This window comes from Trichosurus vulpecula, chromosome 8, assembly GCF_011100635.1.
Source record: "Trichosurus vulpecula isolate mTriVul1 chromosome 8, mTriVul1.pri, whole genome shotgun sequence".
NCBI classification, from domain to species: Eukaryota; Metazoa; Chordata; class Mammalia; order Diprotodontia; family Phalangeridae; genus Trichosurus; species Trichosurus vulpecula.
This window is the reverse complement of record NC_050580.1, coordinates 176,857,898-176,878,994: the sequence shown is the minus strand read 5'-3', so window position 1 is coordinate 176,878,994 and position 21,097 is coordinate 176,857,898. Positions and strand designations below refer to the sequence as shown.

Below are 21,097 nucleotides of genomic sequence, written 5' to 3'. Positions count from 1 at the left end.
CAAAAAACCCCCACACGACTCGTTGGCTGTGTGACCCTGGGCAAGTCACCTAACCGCTGCCTGCGTCAGTGTCTTCATCTGTCAAATGGAGATATTCGCACCCAACTCCGAAGGTGGTTGTGAGGAGCAAATGAGATAGGCAGTATTGGTTCAGTGCTTTGCAATCTTGGGTTACAGAAATTATAAATTTATAGAAACAGAAGAGCACAAATGTTATCGGTAGGACCCCGCCCCTTCAGCTCTCTTGCGCCCTACCCCCCGGTTTTGTATTTCATGCGCTTGGCTGTGAAGCTAGCAGATGGGACAGAGAGGGAAAACTCAAAGGTTGTGATGGGAGCAAGGCATACTGCAGGCCTGGGGGTCCCCAGCCACCCTCCGCTGACTTGTGGGTTCGATTCCCCCACCCCCAATTTTCCCTCTGTAATATCTTACTCTTAGGGCACTAGAATGGACCAAGGGAGGGGAAAGGCGGTTTTAGGGTCAAAAGGTCTGAATTCCTCACACCTCAAAGGAGATGACTGCCCCCCCTTTTTTTAAACTTTTTTATTAATATATTTTTTGTTAAATTTATTTTTTTTCCTGCAAGACTTGGTGTGAGCCGAGATGTTTGACTTCGATCCCAAATCCACAAAGTAGAAATTTGAAGTAAAGTCTTAGAGGGGAAGGAAGTGGGCCAGGTGGAAAATAACCTGGCCAGAAAAAAAGAAGAGGGGGTGGGGGGCATTCCCAGGCATGGGCATTCTTTGGGGAAGGGAGATAATGGGCAGCTTGCCTCTGCCTCATGCAGGGGAAGGGAGAGGCCTTCAGCGATGATGGTCAGATCCTGGGGACCTCACATCAACCCCCTTGCTAAGGTTCCCTGTCATCTGGGGGAACGGCCAATAACAGAGACTGTTCTCTACCCCTCTTTCTCAGGAACTTTTGACTTCCACATTTCACTCTGCTCCATATGCATGAGGGCTCCTCTTCCCCAGTTCCTCTTCCCTTTTAAGAGATTTTGACCCCACAGAGATAGATCCCCATTTTGATCCTCAGAGAGGAAACCTGATGTAATAGACAGCAAGTGGGACCCTGGGCACGTCACTGAAGCACTCAGTGCTCTAGGCAACTCTCCAAGGATATAACTTGCAGAGAAGGCCAACCTGCATTGGTAAGAGGGAGTTTCCCCATCCGGGAGTTCCCTAAACCAGTGAAACCACAGGTCTGGTTCCTATCCCTGTCTTTTGACACTTAACCCTGTCCTCAGACCTTAATTGGGATTCCTGGGAGTGGCTCAATTTTGCTGCCTTTTGAGCCCCCTATCTTCTATCCATTTCCATCTTCCAGAAGTCCTCCCCATGCCATCCTACTTCCTCTCCCACCCCCAATGGTAATGGAGCACTGGCAGAGGTTCCCCTAACCCCATACAGTAGGAATGCCTCCCTTGGCCCCTCTAGAACATTATCAAGGCCACAAACAAGTCCAGACCATGTGGAGGTGGTGGTGGGGAATTATGGGGGGGGAGGGTGGAGAGAAAGGGAGTATGTGAAGGTTTGGGAGGAGGGGGATGGATTTTCAGGTATTTTGGTTCTGCTAATTGTCCACCACTCCTGGGGCAAGGAGTGGGGGAAGAACAAGAGTCACCCTGCTCTCCCCTTCAAATCTCTGCCCAAGGGGAAGACAAAGTTAGGCAGGAACCAAGTTCAGTGCCTAGAAATTGGATAACTTGCCACAGGGTAAGAGATGCCCCCATTACACTCCATCTCTATTCATTAGTCCTGCTGGTCCCCAAAGAAACATAATTTCCTTGGGGGGTGGGGTATGGAGGTGGTAGTTACCCCCTTCTGGAACTGGAGGCATGCTAACAATCTCCAGGCTGGAAGTCTGGGGTGGAGAGGCAGAAACATAGGGGGTGACTTCATAGCAGCATTGCTGGTGCCCCACTCCTGCAGTCAGTCACCCCTTCTCCAGGTCCCCCTCCACCTTGCCAGTGGGAGACGTCTCATATACCTCAACCTCATACCCACCCTTGCCCTCAGCGTCCACCCCATCTCTTCCCTATAGAAGTTTTGATCCCTAGGAAAGCTAGGAGGGTGTGGGTGGTGATGGTCTGACTTAGATTTGTATGTCTCAGAGTAACTCTGAGAGAGAAGAGCCCTTCATTTGTAAACAATCTAGAGAAAGAGAAAAAAAGAGAGACATAAAGTCAGAATAAGGGAGAAGAGGGAGGAAGCAAGAGAAAGAAAAGGGAGCAGAAAGTAATAAATGGGAACAGAAAAGGAAGGAGAAAAGAGAAAGGTAGAGAAAGGAAGCTAGGAGATGGTTGAGAGAGAAAAAAGCAGGTCCAAAGAGAAGAGGTGGGAACCAGAGCCATAGACTAGGGAGAGACCTCAGGTGAGGAGCTGGGAGAACAGGAATGCCAGGCTCAGGTCCAGCAGTGCCACGGCTCCCACCACCAAGGGGTTAGCAGCTCCCTGCAAAAGGAAAAGGGAGAGTGTCACATTCCTTAGAGGTCACAGCGAGGACCTTTTCAAACACCTAGCGATCCCATTGGGGATTTGTCATTTAGCACGATGGGGCTGGGTCTGAGAAGGGCAAAGCTAATGCTGCGAAAGCCTCTTTGCTTCCAAGAGAGACCAGAACTGCGGGAAGCCTTAACTCTGGGCTCTGCTCAATATCCTTCCTCTCTTTGCCAGGTGACAGACCGCTTCTCCAGCACCCCTGTGCCTGTGCCTGATTCCCTCATTTCTCACCTGGCTACATTACTTTGAGACAGTTTTGATTTCTCTATCATGCCCCAGGAAGCTCATTGTTGGGATAACTTCCTTATCCTGTAGGATCATCATTACCCTCTACCTGATTGGAGGGTGGGGCCATGAACTGCAAACCTTCATTTCAAGATCTCTCCTTTCTTACCTGGCTGCATTACTCTGGGCCTCCTCTGACTTAAGATTCATTCTACCATGCCTCAGAGTTGGGTACCTGCTCCCCCCACCTTTAGTTTCTTTTTGTTTTTTGTCTTCACCCATTAGACCGAAAACTCTATGAGGGCAAGAACTGTCTTTCTTTTTTTGTATTTGTATCCCCATTGCTTGGCACAGTGCCTGGCACATAGTAAGTATTTAATAAATGTTTACTGACTTTTGACTGTCCTGTGGTCATAGTGGCAGGTAGTACATGTGATGACTACTATGGAAGTCAAATACAGAAAGAAAGAGGATGTGGTTTCTAGGAGGTGAAAAATGACCAGGGTCCATCCATTTAGGAGTCCTAGGAAAAAACCCTTCCCTTCAGTCTCTTCTGCTTCTTTCTGGGGAGGAGGAAGAACACGGTAGGGAGGGAATTTTCTCTATTATTTCTGGGTCAACAAATTGGAAGGGGTATCAGGAGAGATGGGAAGATACAGAAGGAGGGCTGAGAAGTTTGGACAACTCTGCTGAGAACTTCATTGTGTCTCCTTGGGCAAGTCACTTGACCCCCCCCCCCACTTTTGAAGAACAGTACCTAAGCTCTGGAAAGTACCTTAGAGATCCTTTCTAGTTCAAATCCTTCTGCAGCAAATATATGAAGATATTGAAAAATTGGGAGATTAAAATGGTAAGAAATTGAGAAGCTGAGGTTGACTCTAGCCCACAAAGATCAAGGGAAGAAAGGCTAAACAAGAGGGACAAGGGATATGAGACTCAAAGTGAAGACTAGGAAGAGTTGGGGCGGGGTAGAGGCTGAAGGTCTGGGGTAAAGAGAATAACTTACTCGTTGGGCAGGTTCTTCGGTGGCACCAGGCTCCTCTAGTGCCTCTGTCAGGTTCTCTGCCTCCAGAGCCCTTCCAGATGTGCCCCTCAGTATGGGAGTGACCGTGGGCTCGAGCCCTGGGTCTAGAGGAGGCTCTGAGTGGGTCAAGGACTCCTCATCCTCTCCCTCTTCTTCTCGAAGGCTTCCCGAGCTGTCACTGGAGCCTCCAAGGAGAGGGGAACCATCGCCAACCCCTGGCCCCTGCAACCCAGCCTCATCCTCAGCCTCATAGCCAGCTAGCTCCTCTCCAGGTCCTCCTGGGCCTCCCCACTCCTCTGGCCAAGATTTGGGGCCAGAGAGGTGGCCTCCATCATCTCTAGAGGGTAAAGGACTGCGGTGGGTAGGGTGTCTCCAAGGCTGGCAGGGTGAGGCAGGACTGCTAGGAGGCTCTGGAGTGCCCTCAGAAGGGGTCAGTCCATTCTCATAAACTCCAGGGCTGTCGCAGTCAGGCAGCTCTGTGTCAGTGCCTTCGGAGTCCTGCCTGGGTCTTCGGCCTATGGCAAAGGTGGACAAAGAATGAGGTCACAAATCTATGCTTGGGGCTAGAGAATGTTACAGCCCTTGATTCCTGGGCATAACCTCATAATCTTTCAAATGAGGTATTTGTAAAGCTCTTAGCACAGTGCCTGACACATGCTAGGCACTATAGAAATGTTTATTCCCTTCCCCTTTCTTGAGTTCTCCAAACTTCCCTGACATCGCCCCCTAGATTCCTTGGTCCTACCTCATGTACATTTAACCTCATTCTCTAATTCCCCTGATTTCACCGTATCCCCCAAACCTATTGATTCTTTTGTCTCATGTGATCCTCTCTCTCTCTCCTGACCCTGATTCACACTCCATTGGCTGACCTCATTTAGGACTCTAAATAATCACCTCTAACTTCCTTCCAGGGATCCTTATTCCCCTTTTCCATTTTCCTCTCTCCTCTCCCTAGCAGTGTCCCTCCATAGGAACCTCACCCTTTGTCCCTGGGTTGTCAAGGCCATGCCAGGGCTTCAGGGCACCCCTACCACCACCGTCCCAGGGCCCTTCACATCTCACCTGGTGCATCCAACATGGGTTGCAGGTCCTGGGCTATCAGTTTAGCCATTCGAGCAGCTTCCACAGCTTTCTCTGCTGTGTTGCTTGCTGCCACTGCCTTCAAGAGAGCATCTGCTGCCCTGCCAGGACCAGGGACAGGGTCTTAGTGGACCCACCTACTACTGCGTGGCTTCCAACTGACCCCCTCCTACCTCATGATCCAATTTCATACCATGAGTCCTTGGTGGTGACACTCAGTTTATAGCACATCCGTCTACCATTTTCCTATTCCTAGTCTGTAACTGGTCAATCACACCTCCTCAGCCTCTGTTACGATCCTTTCTTTCTTGTACATCTCTGACCATTCCATCCTAGAGGAGATTCCTTGCCTTCAACTTGCAGTGCAGAACTTACTTTGATCTTCTTATACCTGACGTCTGATAGTTTTTAACACACTTTCTTGTTATTATCACACTTCTCTCTCAATTCCTTTCTCTAGTAACACTTTATCATCTCTAGCCTCTTGGACCAATCCTTGGTCCTCAAAGGACTCCTCCCTATCCATTAGTCCATCCCTTTATATCCTCCCTCCCTCCCCCGCTCCCCACCCCCCCGCTTATGAAATCCCTCCATATATTATCACATTCTTCTCTAAAATCACTGCTCTGTGCTGGGGAACCGTTTCTTCTGCTTCCATCACCCAACCTCCCCTCCCCACCCCGAGCTATTATCACCCTTTCTCAAATGGTGTCATCACACCCTTCTCTATTATCACACCCCCTCTGTGCCTTCCACAACGACCTCTCCCTCTTCTATCATCATGCCTTTCCTTGTGCATCGTTATGGATCCATCCTCCCCTCAGCGTCACTCAGTCTTCCCCTTCAGAACATCATGAAGACTTTTGGAAGCAAGTTTGTCCTTTTCCTGCAGTTTTTAACACTGCCCACGCCACCCCCACTCCCCACTGTCCATACTGCACAAATTCACCATTTCTTCTCTCCGTGTCTTCACTATGACACGATTGTTACAAGTTCTCCTCTTTTAGCATAATCTCTCTCTTGTATCACATCCCTCCCCAGTTCCAAAAAGCATACTTTCCCAGCTTTCTGCTATTACCACATTTTTTAGCAGACTAAGATCTACCTTTCTTTATCACTCTATCACACTGTCTCTTTTTATTATACCCTCTCTTTGTTTTTTTGCCCTCTATGAACTCTGCTGTCCCTTTCCTTCCTAGGCATGCAGCATCATGTATCAACCCTCCCCCATTTATTTTATCACAGCTCCTTTCTGTTATCGTATGTCTTTTCTCTGTATTCCCCACCCCTCCTCACTTTCATGTGCACCCCTCCCCCATGCTCTGTTATCACAGCATTGCCATAGGTTGTTCTGATTGCTATCTCTTCTTTGTTGGGTTTAGGAGATTTGGGGTGGTTAGGTGAGTGTGTAGTGTGTTCGATGGTAGAGCTCTAGGAGTCAGGCTCTTAGCCTGTGTATTCAGGCCCAGGCTTCTGGGGCTACCTGGGAGAAGATCTACTGCTGAGGTTCCCTTGTTTCCATGGAATCCAACAGCCAATCAGGGCTGCCAGTCCTGTTGCTGGGGAGACCAGCCAGCCTCCTCCCACTGCCTTGCTAGCCATATCCACAGAACAGTTGTTCCTGTGCCATTCAATCCCCCTATCCAGCCTGGGGCCTTCTCTGAGATTGGGAAGGAGCCAAAGCTCAAGCTATTGGCTCTGTTAGTAGAGAGACCCTGGTACAAACACAGGTGCACAACGACAGGTACTTATAGGCATGTACCCTCACATGCAGATGTATACGCACATTTGCGCACATAGTTTTACATCCACACTAATATTCTTATTCACCTATGCAACATATACACACCCTATTCAGTATGCCCTTTTAAAAAGAAAACCTAATATACAAAAGTCAGAATATTTGAATCAGAAAAATTAAGGAATGAGAATTCTCAAAAATTGACAAAATCCAAAAAGAATTTTTTGCTTTCATATAAGATTCTCTACAGGTTCTTTTAAACAGCAAGATCTCTTGGAAGGCTGAAAATGTGATTTGATTTGATTTATAAGAAGTCATTTTGCACATAATTTTTCAGGAACCCCATCTAAAAGACAGGTACAACAGATAATTCTGGGCCACACCTTCACAGATGAGTATGCCAGCTTTGGTCTTAAGGCCCAGGTCTGAAATGATGTCAGACTTGTCAAGCTGGAATGTGATTAGAAATGGAAATTACTAACCAAACTCTGGGCCTATCCTTCTTTAGGCCCATGCTGCTTCTAGTCTCAGAGGCCTTGTTGGGGGAAGAGAAAAAAGAACTTGGAAAATGTCAGCAATCTATGACATTTTTGAATCTGCTACCACGCTGGTCTATACTTGTGTATGTGTTATATATACACACATGAATGTGTATATGTATATGTGTGTACATATATATACACACACATACAGATATTTACAGGCATTCATAATTACACATATACCCAACACCCATAGAGATGCACCGTCCCACACAAACATGCACCCATACACACTGACACCCCCACCCCCACTCCCACCCAAAGGCTCAAACTCAAACAAAAATCACAGGATTATAGGATCACAGGCTTTGAAACTAGAGGAGGCCTTAGAGATCATCTAATTCAGCCTCCTCATATTATAGATGAGGAAATTGTAGCCCTGAGAGATAACTCCCTCAAGTTCATACAGTTAGAATTTAAATCTGGGCTCTCTGAACACAGGCGTGCACACGCAAACAAATCACACATCGATATCCTACTCAGCTTATATAATTTTTCCTACCACTCCTTTCAGTCAACTGCATCTTTTTTCCCCCTCCTAACCTCAGCCTTTCTTTCTTTACCTGCTCCTCCATACCCCCTACCCCCACCCTAAATGCCTCTGTCTTGGTTTCAGGCTCCATACCTTCCCAGGGTCCTGCCAGGCTTCATGATCTTAGCTCATGTTTGTTTCCTGGACCCACCCCCTCCTCCATGGTTGCTTCCCATTTTTTTGGGCCCTACCTGGCAGCAGCAATCTCCTGGCGCTGGCGGGCTACACTCACTGCCCGATGGGCACCTTCTACTGCGCGGTCCACCTTTTCCTTGACTTTACCCCTCCTCAGGGCCAGGGGTAGGAGGCTACGGACCCGTCCACCTCGAACCAACCGGTTGCGTTTATACTTGCCCTCTTCTCGAGAGCCATCAGGGCGGGTGGTGCGGCCATAGCCGTGCCTCCGATTGCCAAGCCACTCGCCCTCATAGCGCAGCCCATTGGAACGCTGGCTCACACCGTAGCCGCTGCGCCGGTCAGCCCTCCATTCTCCCGCATACACTTCAGTGGCAGATCCTTCAATGAGTGCCGGAGGGACAGGGGCTGGAGGTTCACTGGCCTCAGAGCCTGGAGGCCCTGTGCTGCCCACCTCGCTGCTCACCTCGCTCCTCAAAGATCCCCGCTTGCTGCCCAATGAGCTTCGGCGCCCACCTGCCCGAAGCCCACTTAGCAATAGGGAGCGACGGAAGAAGCCCCCAGCTACTGGAGTTCGTTTTCGGGAGGAGGCCCCATCGGGGTCACCTGGGCCTGCCAGCACAAATCCCCCCCTGGAGCCGGAGGCTGGGCTACCCCCCTCATCACCAGGTAGGGGAAGGGGTATGGGTGGTGTTGGGGGGTCACTGTGGCCTGAGTCCAGTGAGGTGCGGCGTGGTGACCGCAGCAGGGCTGCTTGTTGGAAGGGTACACTCTGGCGAACCCCATAGCCGTGGCGCTTGCCAGCTTGCCACTGGCCCTGATAGGTGCCTGAGGAGAGAACAAAGTGAAGATGAGAGGGGGAGCAGACTTCTTTGTCCCCCACACCCAACCCCCAGCCCTTCCCTCTACCCAGTGCCTTCTTCCCTCGTACCCAAGTCACTGGTACACAAACAGTAAAAGTAAGATGATGCAGGGGACAGTTAGGGTGGAGACAGACCTGCTTAGAGGGGCAGGTGATTAATGGATGAACTAAGACTAGATAGGAAAGTGATCAGACACAGTGGATAGATGGGGGTGTGTGGGGGGTACTCTATGGAGACACAGGGATAGCAAGAGATATACAGAGACTGACAATATGTGAAGTCAGCTATAGACCATGGAGGCATGATGAACTTGGCGAAATGGGTGATGTGAATGAAGATGGAGATGGGCAAGGTATACAGGAGAGGCAGAGAGTTGAGTGGCCCCGCTCATGCCCTGGCACCTCCATCAGAGTAGGTCTCAGTGCCGTAGCCATCCTGGAAACCATCCTTCCAGAGCCCAGCATAGCGCAGTCCTGAGGCACTCTCCCATACACCACTGGGCCCCTTCAGCCCACCCATCCACTCGCCACGATAGGTCCAGCGGCTCTTCTGCTCCACGCCCAGCCCATCGCGCTTTCCCTGCTGCCAGTGGCCTTGGTAGCTGTGCCCACCAGGCCCAGTAAAGACACCCAGGGACTCGAAGCCATGAGCCCAGCATCCACTGTACTCTCCCTGGGCCCCGGGCCCTGTGCACACGCCGTAGCCATGTGCTCGTCCAGCCTCCCAGCCCCCCACATAGCAGCCGCCATCATCAAAGTCGAACTTGCCCCCGGGGGACATGCATGTAGTTGGCGTGGCCTCAGCCTCCCCACAGCTCAGCACATCCTGGAGGGCCAGGGAACTGGGTGAGGGTGTTGGGGCCTGGATGCCTGGATGCCTGGTGGGCAAGGGACTGGGGGAGTCAGACTGGGGCCAGCTGGGAGTGCCCCAGGATGGGCAGACAGGGGTGGGCCCTCATCCTCAGTGGCTGGCAGAGAAAGAAAACAGAAAGGGAGAAAGAGACTGAGTGAACATTCCTCCATCCTTCCCCCCTTCCTGGTCTGGGTGGCATTGGTGTCTCCCCTCTTCATGCAATTTTTCCGAACAGTTCCACAAGGTTTTAGGGAAAACCAAGGGATATCCCAATCCATATACCATCCTTCTCTCTGAGAATTTTCCCTCCTAGGATAGGGACCCCAATCTCTATTTACCCCTTTCCCCATGCCATCCCTCCCCAACCCCTAGAATTTCCCACCCCATTTTGTAAGAAATTCTTTATTTCCAGCCTTACGGGGGTGGGTGAGGACAGCAGCTTGGAGGAAAGGTTGGGGAGCTCCCAGAGCCAATGCTCCACCCCCTCCCCAATTGCTGCTAGAACCCCATAGCTCTTTGGCTTCACTCTGAAGCTAGCCCAGGGGGGTGGTGCAGGTGGGGGAAGATTGCTGTCAACTGGCCAAGATGGGCAGGGGGTTTGGTGGGGCGGGCCAACTCAGAGCTAGGGGAGGCACTGCAGGGGAAAGGCAGGGGGTGGAGACAGGGGGACAGGCAAGGAGAGGGGCCAGTTCTACTCACCATGTGGACTGGGGCTCAGACTGCCCCCCAGGTGCAGCGTCCATGGCAGGAGATCCCCCCCACCACCCCACCCCGGCCAGCCCCCCTCCCCCTCTTTTCCGGAGAGGCTCCCCTAGCCCAGGCAATGATCCTAGCCCAGAGCAGCAGGACTGGCTCCCCTCTCTCCCCAGCCACAGAGGAGCAGGCTGGTGGGGGGGCGGGGTGGTGGCAGGGGGTGGGGGGGGAGAGATGGGAATTGTGTAGGGGGAAAAAAAATTGCCTCTGATGGAGACAGGGAATCAGAACTGGGCGGGAAGAGAGGGAGGGGGCAGTCGTAAGGGGGGGTATTATTTTTAGTTGTTTTTTTTTTTCCCTTCTTATGGTTGGGGGAAGAAAAAAAAAATCAAAATTCCGATCCCATCCCAGCACAAATCAATGTTTGCTCCATCACAGCATCACGGGGAAGGCAGGGCCAGGGCCAGGCAAATTTAAAGGGGCAGGAAAAGGAGAAGAGAGGGTTGGGGATAGTGTGAGATGCAGGGAGAAGGAGAGACTGTGGTGGGAGGGAGAGAAGGAGGAGGCAGAGATAGAAAGAGACAGACTCCCACCAATGCCACCAATGAGTGGGAGGAGGCAGAGAAAGGAAGGGAAAGAGAAGCACAGAGATACCCAGGGCTGGAGAGCAACCTAGGGAAAGGGATGTGGGATGAGGCAGAGAGGAGGGAAGAGGGGGAGGAAACTGAGAAGAAGATGGGGAAGCAGGAGAGAGACAGAAACCGGTGGGGGGCGGGAGGAACATGCAAGGGTGTGTGTGGGGGGAGAAGTACAAAGAGAGATGCAAGGAACGGGAGCTAAGAGAGGGAAAGAGGGCCAGACGGAGACAAGTGTGGAGCTGGTGAAGGATAGAGGGAGAAAGAAAGGAACAAACACAGAGATTGAAGGCGTGACTTGAAGATGGGGAGAGAAACAATACAGGGCAGGAGCAGAGAAGCAGAGACCACCTTTTAGGGAAACAGGACTGAATTGGGAGTGGTTGGTGACAGGGATTTTTTTCTTTTGACTTTCAGCTCTCCAGAATGCATAATGATGCATTGTTAGGAGGGGTGGGAGGAAAAAAATTTCAGCCCTTTGAGCCCCCTGCAAAGCCCATCCAGTAAGCTTCTGAATACGGATGCTTGGGTCTCCTCAGTGCATTTTAATGTTCCTCCTAAAGAGGAAAAGAAGGGGCGCTATTAGGCCTGGGTAGGAAAATGAAGGCAGAGGCCCTGACCGCCTTCAACTACCCTCCTCCTACCCTTTTCTGGGAAAAGGAAGTTAAGATCTGGGGTTCCTTGGCTACATAGAATCTTGCCTTCTCTAGGATTTGCTGCTACCCGCTTTGGTGGGTGGGGTGGGGTGGGGTGGGGTCCAGAAGAGCTGTCCAGAGGGAAAGGGCTTGTGGATTATCATGGAGACACTACTGGGAACCACTTCTTTACCCTCTTGACTTCTCTTTCTCCAGCCTCCCTCCCCAACAAAACAAAACAAAACAAAACAAAACAAAACAAAACCAAAAACCCCCAGACAAGTGCATACCTTATGTACGCAGTAACAGAAAGGCAGGGGCATATAGGAACCCCCCATGCAGACAAGGCCACACAATACCACCCCATTCTTCTCCTCTTCTTACCCACTTGCTAAAAACCACCCCTATAGGGGTTCAGGCGCACGCATATAGGAATATGTCTGTATATGAAGGGTATACACACTCACTTAGGTGTGGTCACAGACAGATAGACAGACCCACTCTGGCAGGCACATAGCAGATGTTGCCAACCCACACAGAAACATAATGATGCATTCCTATCTACTTATTTTCAGTTCTTCTGTCTAAACCTTCTCCACATGAGGTGAGGAGGGCAATATGTTCAATATGCAAGCAACATGTACAAATACAAATGCACTTGTGAATTTCTGGTTTCAGAGCCATAGAATTTTAGAGCTGGAAGGCACCCAACCCAGAGATGTCAAACATGGAGCTTACATGCAGCAACGCTTCTGAGGGCTGCCAGAACCAAATTAAAATATCACTGGGAAACATTTAACAAAAAATAATACAATAGAGCAATAGATAAGATAACTTTTTAAAAGTTTAAGGCAGCATGCTCTGCGCTGTTCCTTCTATATGGATTGGTGGACTAAATGCCGTTTGAAGTTGTTACTACTTCAGGTAATACCCTCTTATTTTATAGATGGGGAAACTGAAGTTCAGGGGGTGGGGGGAGTGTCACTCAGCTAGTTAGTGCAGAAATGAGTCTAGAGTTTAGTATTCTTGACTTCTAGGCCAGTGTTTTATCAATTATACCATGCTGTTACTCATATTCCTTTTTTTTAAATTAAATTTTATTTTATTTTCAAACAAAGGTCAGCCTTCTCTCCATCCCACTTCCTTCCCCACATCCCCATTAAGAAAGCAAGAAAAACAAAACCGTTGTTAAAGTACATATTGTCATTTCTTATTGGCTATGTTTAAAAAAAAAAATCTCAGTCTATGATCTGAGACCATCACCTCTGTCAGGAGATGGGGAACGTTTTTTGTCATGAGCCCTCAGAAGTTGTGGTTGGTTATTGCTGTTGGTTGGTATTATTGTCGGTTGTTGATCAGAGTTTCCAAGTTTTCTTTTATGTATTTGTGTTAATAAGCCAAGATCCACCTTCTTACCCCACCCCCGGCCAACTTCCCCTCCTTCCCCAATTGAGAACACAAGAAAAACAAAACCCATTACATATATGTATAGTCAATCAAAACAAATTTCCACATTGGCCACGTCTTAAAAAAAAAAACGTTTGTCTCATTCTGCATTCTGAGTCCTTCACCTCTCTATTAGGAGATCCGTGGCATGTTTTATCATTAGTCCTCTGGAATCCTAGTTGATAAGAACACTGAGGTGAGTTCAACAGAACACCGTTCTGTCACATTTATAACAAAACTTATTCAAGCATTCCCCAATTTGTGGGCACTCTCTTGAATTCCCATTCTTTGCCACCACAAAAAGAGGTAGAAATATTTTTGTACATCCTTAGAATTTGTTTTGCTTAAGACTAATCTTTCTCTTAATCTGCTATCCCTCTAATTCTCCTACCCTCCTTCTCCTCTTCCCTCCTGTATTACTGTGGAGAGAAATGCATTTCTGTATTCAACTCTGTGGATGTATTCTTCCTTATTTTCACCAGCTCAGGTGTTAGCCACTCTTCCTCATCTTCTCCTCTTTGCTTGCTTAGATGTTATTATGCGAGATAATTTTCCCTAACCTTCCTTTCTCTTCTTCCCTGCCCAATGCACATGTCCCTCTCTCCCTTCCTGCCCCTCCCCCATTCTTTTGGTCTCTCTTTCCATTTTTTCTTTTCTTAACGTCACACTTTTAACACAAGATATAACAGAACCACTCCTTGGCCTTGTCTAATTGGACTGCCTCTATGAACCCTGAAGAGGATTAGTGGGTATTTATGTATATATATATATATATATATATATATATATATATATATATATATACATATATATATATATGTATATATATACATACATACATATATATAAAATTTCTCTATATTTGAATATATGTATATAAAATTTATCCTTGATTAGCCTTTTATCGTTGTTCATTAATGTTTACCTTTTTATGTTTCTCTTCATCTTTGTTTTTGTACTTGCCCAAGTGTCTCCACAGTTCAGTCTTTTCATTAGGAATTATTGGAAGTCTTCTATTTCATTAAAGGTTCATTTCCTTCGCTATAGCTTTATACTCATCTGCAGCTCTGCTTGGTTTGAACTCTATGGAACAAGATGTCTGAGAGGTTACCCCCTTGCTGTCCTGTCTACCCCATCCCTAGCTTTCTAGCTTCCTTTTGTGTTTTGTCTTTTCCCATTAGATTTGTAGCAGAATGGAGCCTTACATGTAGAGAGAGGCCAGTATTTGTTGAGGGTCTGTGGCTGAGCGATTTGAAGGGACACAGAATAGATATCTCCAACCTCTTCTCCCCAGATCTTTCTCCAAAGGAGACATTCATTTCTGACAGGAGGGGAAGCAGGAGGTTGGAGCTAAGGCCACACTACTTTCTTCAGAGAGGGGGGGTACTGGGCAGAAGTAGATCTATCTGCTCACTTAAATATTATTAATGTAGAGGATATAATTGGATTTTATCTACCCTCAGATTGCTTTGTCATTTCTGGGGGGAAAGGGGACCCCAAGCTCTATATCCAAGGTTTGACCTCTTTCCCACCAAATACCAGATCCACAATGAACACACATAGAGAATAGCAAAGAAACTCATTTATCCAAATCAGAGCAAAACAGAGATCAGAGAAAGTATACATAAGAGAATATATACCAGACAAATCAGAGTGAAAGAATTTTCCCCTGCTGAGAATGGGGCAACTCAGCTTAACCAATAAAGAGGGTCCTGGATCTCACCCAAAAGGAAACTCCCCAAAGTTTCTAGTGTAACAAGCTGGAAATAGGGACATGTAAAGTCAATGGGGAATAAGATCTTCCCTGCCCATCAATAGGCCTCATGTGGAGCCCGTTAAGGGAAGCTTGCTTGCTTGTAGGAAGGCTTTTACACACCTTTTGTTAATTTCTAATTAGGCACCAAGCCTGTTAACTTAAAGAGCATATATTCTGAGAGGCAAGTTTTTGCTTTGGGGGCTCACTTATGAGAAAGATGTTGTGATTCCCTGGTCGAGACTCTGCATGGCCATATGTTCAGAGCTTCCTGACTCCTCAGAGGTAAAGGATCTCTTGATTCAGTGGTGGATGTAAAGCTTTAATTCAGGCAGTAGAGCCGTGTCTATTGGTCTTTATTTCTCTTTGTATTTTTTCTGTTTGATTAAAGAAGATCATTCACCCCTTTTAAGTTGCTTTCCTAGTAAAGCAAATAAAAGAACCTGCACTAGCAGCCATTCTGGATATGCCAGTGTGGTTGCTGTTACAGGACATGATGGAGACTGTCAGTTCCTCTCATGTCTTCCCAGAGTCTTTTCCTTTAGTAACCTGAAGTGGAGTTTGCATCTTCTGTCTTCTCTGTCAAAGCTGGAAGTCAGAAGCACCCAAAGCAACTCAATCCTTAGAGTCACTAGGTTAGAGTACTGAAGAAGACTGGTGCTCCGATAGTCCCAAAGGAACTAGCTCTGAGGAGTCCTGAAGGGGGACTCAAAGAGGTCTCATTTGGAGAGTCCCAAAAGAGACTGGTGAAGTCTGGAGCTCTCTTATCTCTCAGCTCCATCTTTCCTCTCACAGAGGTCAGGCTTTCATTTCCACCAATAAGAAGAGAGTCCCATACCAATAAACTTTGGGACTGGGGTTACAGGTTGTATCTCCAGGGCTTAGCACAGTGCCTGGCACACAGTAAGCACTTAAATGTTTATTGAATTGAATCAAATGGAACTGAATAGAATTTTTCTGCATAACTTGTTCTTGGTAGTAGCTGCTAAATGATGTTTGATCTTGACTGCGGCTCTTTCTGACTGTTTGCGGTATTTTTTTTCTTTGACCTAGTAGTTCTGAATTTTGACTAGGATGTTCCTAGGAATTTTTGTTTGGGGATTTCTTTCAAGAGGTGACTGGTAGATTCTACTTTTACTTTGCCCTCTGATTTTAAGATATTTGGGTAGTTTTCTTTTAAGTTCTCTTTAAATATGATGTCTAGGCTCTTTTACTGGTCCTAGCTTTCAAGAAGTTTGATGATTCTTAATTTTTTTTTCCTCCTCCATCTGTTTTCTGGGTTACTTGTTTTTTCTATGAGATACTTTACATTTTCTTCTATTTTTTCAGCCCTCTGATTTTGTTTTAAGATTTCTTATTGTCTCACAGAGTCATTGGCTTTTACTTGGTCCTTTGAATTTTTAGGGAGTTTGTTGCATCAGCAAGGCTTTGGGCATCTTGTGCCAAGCTGTTAACTCCCTTTTCAATTCTTTCTTCCATGGATCTCATTTCTTTTCCAATATTTTTCTTTAAGTTCTCTCATTCCAGCAAAAAAATGTTTTTAATTAAAAAAAACTCTTGCTTCAGCCCTTCCAGAAATTCTAATTGAGTTTATGACTATGCTGTATTTTTCTCTGAGGTATTGCTTGTAGATGTTTTGGAATCAGTCTTTTCTGCATTTGTGACTTGAACATCTTTGCCACAATAATAGTTCTTTATGGTAGGGTCCTTTTTTTGTTTGCTTATTCTTCCAGCCTAATTCCTGACTTCAGACTTGATGTTTGGGCTGAGTTCTGCATCACTTCTGGAGAGAAGGTCTGGGCTGGTGCTGTTGCAGCTTCCTTGGGAATATTGGATGTTGTGTTATTCCAGGATCTCAGAGACAGACTGGGGACCTGCAATCTTTCAGTGCTCCCACAGTGTCTGATCCAGGACAAAGTCTGTTTGCAGCTCTCCTGGTTTTTTTTTTTTTTTTTTTGCCACTTCCAGACTTGGATTTGGGTCTGAGCAAGAATAGGCTGCTGCTGGACTGTAACAACAATGCTACTTGCTGCTACTGTGACTTGTAAGGCCAATTATACCAGTACACAGGAGGGCTGCTAGCACAGGTTCTTTGATCTGCTTCTCTAAGGAAAGCAACTTTAAGGGGTTTACAATCTCACTTTAATTAAACATACATATATCGTTCACTTAATTCAGGGGAAAAGGTCAGCACCCTGAACTTCAGAGCACATAGAAGCAGAAATTACAAACAGGGAAAATATAAACAGAGCAAATAACACAAATCAACAGACAGGCTTCTAGCTGTCTGACCAAAGAATACATACATAGTTACCAAAGAGACAAGCACCAACATCTGGGTTTTCAAAGCCCGGGCGCTCCTTAACAGCTACCCAGAAGTCTCGTCCAGTCAAATCACACAACATTCTTCCAGTGAGTGAGCCCCCAAGCAAAACCTCTCCTCTTGCAGTTCTGAGGGTTCTCAATTCTCAGTTGTCAATTCTGAGTTCAGTGGCTATCCTCTGGGTATATATACTCTTTTTCAGGGTTAGAGGGTTTCATACCTCTCCGACCTAATTAGCAAAAGGGTGTGAGCCTTCTTACAAACAAAGGCAAGACTCAATCAAAGGCACTTAATTGCTTTAGTACTGAGAAGCACTCCAAAACAAAAGACAACAAAGAAGGCCCACTTTACTTGCCCTAACATGGACTCTGAACCTATCAACATTCTTATGTGGAGGTGGCTTTGGATTTCCAAAGAATTACAGATTTAGAGCTGAAAGGGAGCTTTGGAGTCATCTAGTCCAAACTCCTGATTTTATAGATAAGAAACTGAGGTTTAGGAGAGGTTGGGTTACTTGTCCAAGGTTACACAGATATTAATTTATAAAGCCAGGATTCTAACCAAAGTCCTCTGCCTCCGGAACCAAGACTTTGCTTGGTCTGATGTTGTCTGGCTATGCCTGCACAAATCCTGCAGACTCCACCAAACTTAAAATCCTTCAAATATGGCTCAGAAGTTATAGATATATTTGTCAGGAGCACTTTATCCTAAATGCAGGAGGCCTTGTAACCAGAAGGTTGGCTACAGGGTGACGAATTTTATTTTGGCCACACAACGCATGAATCTCTTTTCTTTCCCATTGAAAGGAGTATACACATTGATAAAGTTACATTCCCGCAAGTATTATTTATGGTATTATTTATCTTTTATAACGGAGCGTTTGTAAAACAAGTGAGTTGAACTAGACGATTTATAAATCCTTTATTCATAAATGTATGATCCTATCTATGACCATTGGACAATAACTGGACTATGAAGTGGACCCAGCATTTAGTAGCAGATGGATATTGAGCTGGATTACATTTGGGAAATTTTGAAAGTATTTTCAGTGATTTCAAAGTGCTTCCTGCCACAAAAGCCTAGCTCTGTAATACTAATATTTTCCTGTTGCTGCATGAACTGCAAATCATGAAATCCCACTATCTCAGAAGACTCAAAATTACAGGTAAGTCAAAGGGTGATGGTGGGTGTAGGCAACTAAGGGCACAGTAGTTTGAGCCCTGGAGATCTGAGTTAAGATCTGACCTCAGATACTAGCTGTGTGACCTGGGACAAATTACTTAATCTCTACTTACCTCAGTTTTCTGATCTGTCCAATGGGAATGATGACAGCGCTCACCGCCCAGGACTGTGAGGATAAAGTGAGATACTATTCCTAGCATACTATGCCAAAGCACTGTATAAATGCTATTTACTATCATTAAGCCATCTATAGTGTGTTATGAACAGTAAATTGCATGTGAGAAGTAGGGTAAAGAGGAAAAAGAGGTAGGTTGTTGGTGAATTGAGGATGAGGGACAACAAATGGATAGCCTCAAAGCACCTTTGAGATATGAAATAATCAATGGGAGTTCTGGGTTTTGGGGTGGTTCTTCTATGAAAGATTTATGGAAAGATATGGAGAAGAATCAGCTGGATGAGAAGGCACAGAGGGCTTGTAATCAAATAGGTAGAGGAAGTGCCCATATGGATGAAATCACCAATTCACACCAGTGAATAGCATAGCAGCTCTCCTTTATGTGGTAAAGTTTCTCATGGTTTGCATAGTACTTCCTCAATCAATCTGATGACATTTACAATGCTAGTTTTATTCTGCCCCTTTTTTGGATGAGAAGAATGAGGCTTGGAGGAGTTAAGCGATTTACCACAGCACCTAGTCACAGAACGCTTGTCTATGCAAAGACTTTAATCAATCAGCCAGGTCTTTTGACACTGAACTCAGTGTTATTTTCACTTCAGTTACTCTCCTGGGAGCAGGAAGGTCTCTGGTAAAAGATGAATACCAAGTATTTTTATGCTTTCTAGCCCCCAGCTTCTGGGTTCTTTTAGATGGCGACAGACAGACTTGCCAGCTCTGTAAGGGGGACTCTAAAAAGTCTGGGTGGGTTTTGTTGCTTCTCTACCCTTAGGAGACTGACTCTCTCCTTCTCTACTTCCCTCCAAAAATTCCCTCTTCTCCTTCCTTCCCTAGGTCCTGCTTTTAGGTACCCCAGGAGAAGAACTATCTAGGAATCAAGTGTACCTAGGAGAGTTCCTGGTAACTAACTCCCCAGGAATTAGCCTGGTGTTGAGAATAATGTCTCTCCTGGGGCTTGGCAGCTGCAAGGGATTGAAGATGTGTTCCCTTGGCTCTGCTTAGGACTAGTGAACCAGGAGCAGTGGGGAGAGAATGGTGGGAACCGCCCTGCACATCTCTGGGCTTATCTCAGGGGTGGCCACCAGATGTCAGAATGGGGCCAGAGATTTCAAAGGCCAGCTACCAAAGATGGAAAAGGCCTTAATGCAGAGTGTGCAGTCTGGCTGGAGCCAGCCACTGCATTTTCCAGGCCCTGCTTTTTTCCACAAAGACATGGAGTGCCTGAGCAATGCTTCCTCAATTCCCCTTAACTCCCAGAGCCAGAGAATAAATCTGACTGCCATGCCCAGGGCCTATTTTTATAGGCACAGCAATTGTAGATATATTTGTCAGGAGCACCTTAGCCTAAATTCAGAAAGGCTTGTCACTAGAAGGTTGGCAAAAGGGTAATGAATTTTTTTTGGCCACACAATTCATGAATCTCCTTTCTTTACCAGTGAAAGGAGCACACGCAGTGATAGTTATGTTCTTTCAAGTATTCTTTATGGCATTGTTTACCTTTTTTAATAGAGTATATATTTATAATACAATAACACTGCCACCTCCATTATTATCCTGGAGCCTAAAGAGAAGGGATAGGAGAGCGCCCAAACCCCAGAGTCTTATCCACTTGTTTAGCACCATTCCCCTTCCTCTGTCTATCCACAGTGGAAAAACAAAGTGGATGAAAAACACATTCCCCACACTATAAAATATAGTTAGGTAGTCCATTGAGTTAGTCCATGAATATTTTTCTGTCTTTATAGGCCATGGACATGGGAGTCAGATTTATTGAGGAAACTAGGAGAGACTCTTATGTGTCAGATACTGTGCTAAGTGTGTTTGTGTGTGTGGGGGGGTGGGGAATGCAAAGAAAGGCATAAGACAATCCATGCCCTCAAGGAAATCACAATCTAATTGGGGAAGACAAGGCATAAAAAGAGGTTGAAAAGGTTGGGGAGGCTTGCCTTGATCAGGGTCATGATGAAGTACTGTAGCCAGGAAGAGAAATGATCTGAGGAGGTAAGAATTTCAAAGGTGATTTCATGTTGCAAAAGTATGAGTTTCCAGAGATGATGAAGTCTCCTTTGGCAGACTAGAGAAGCCTAGGGACTCTTCAGAATAATGTTTTGAAATGCATGAAATAAAATACATAGGATTATAAAGGAAATCAATTATATTGAAATACAGTTAGCAAATTAATTAAAAAAAACCTTCACAGACTGTGGATTAAGAACTCTTGTTCTACAGTAAATCAGGCCTGGGAAGTAAAAGAAAGAAGACATGGGATCTAAGGAGAACTGTATTTGCTTAGGGCTCTGCTTTCCATTCTCTCTTGGTTATATTATTATCATTGCAAAGAGTTTTTTAATTTTCCCTTTTCTAATCCATGCTACTATATTATATTAGGTTGCCCAACTAATGTTTTCCAAACTCTCATTCCCTCATATCTGGCTCAAGGACCTGATAGCTTCCATTTACAAAATTGAAGATCAACTTTAAGATTTATGACACAATTCTACACATGTATTATCTCATCAGATCTCTGTAACGGTCTTGTGAGATAAATTGTGGAAGGATTATTATCCCTATTTTAGATATGAGAAAATTTAAGTGATTTTTCCAAGGTCAGTTAGAAAAGTGACAAGAGCTGGCCCCCGAACCTGTGTCTTCTGTCTCCCAAGTCCATCATCTTCCTGCTATACAACCACACTTGTCTTTTTTTTAAAAATCCAATTTTATTTTCAGATCCAAATTCTCTCCCTCCTTCTCCTCTTC

General features: G+C 46.1%; 1 protein-coding gene across 1 annotated transcript; it reads right to left on the bottom strand.

Annotated features, from left to right (window-relative positions):
- Nucleotides 1–565: 565 nt before the first annotated feature.
- JPH4 (junctophilin 4) lies at nucleotides 566–10,487 on the bottom strand. The gene is made up of 6 exons (XM_036734264.1): nucleotides 10,198–10,487; nucleotides 9,048–9,613; nucleotides 7,840–8,611; nucleotides 4,816–4,934; nucleotides 3,733–4,265; nucleotides 566–2,453 (listed from the first exon to the last, which is right to left on the bottom strand). Exons 2-6 carry the CDS (start codon nucleotides 9,424–9,426, stop codon nucleotides 2,370–2,372), a joined length of 1,887 nt encoding a protein of 628 aa, XP_036590159.1. The 5' UTR covers nucleotides 9,427–9,613; nucleotides 10,198–10,487; the 3' UTR covers nucleotides 566–2,369.
- Nucleotides 10,488–21,097: the final 10,610 nt, after the last annotated feature.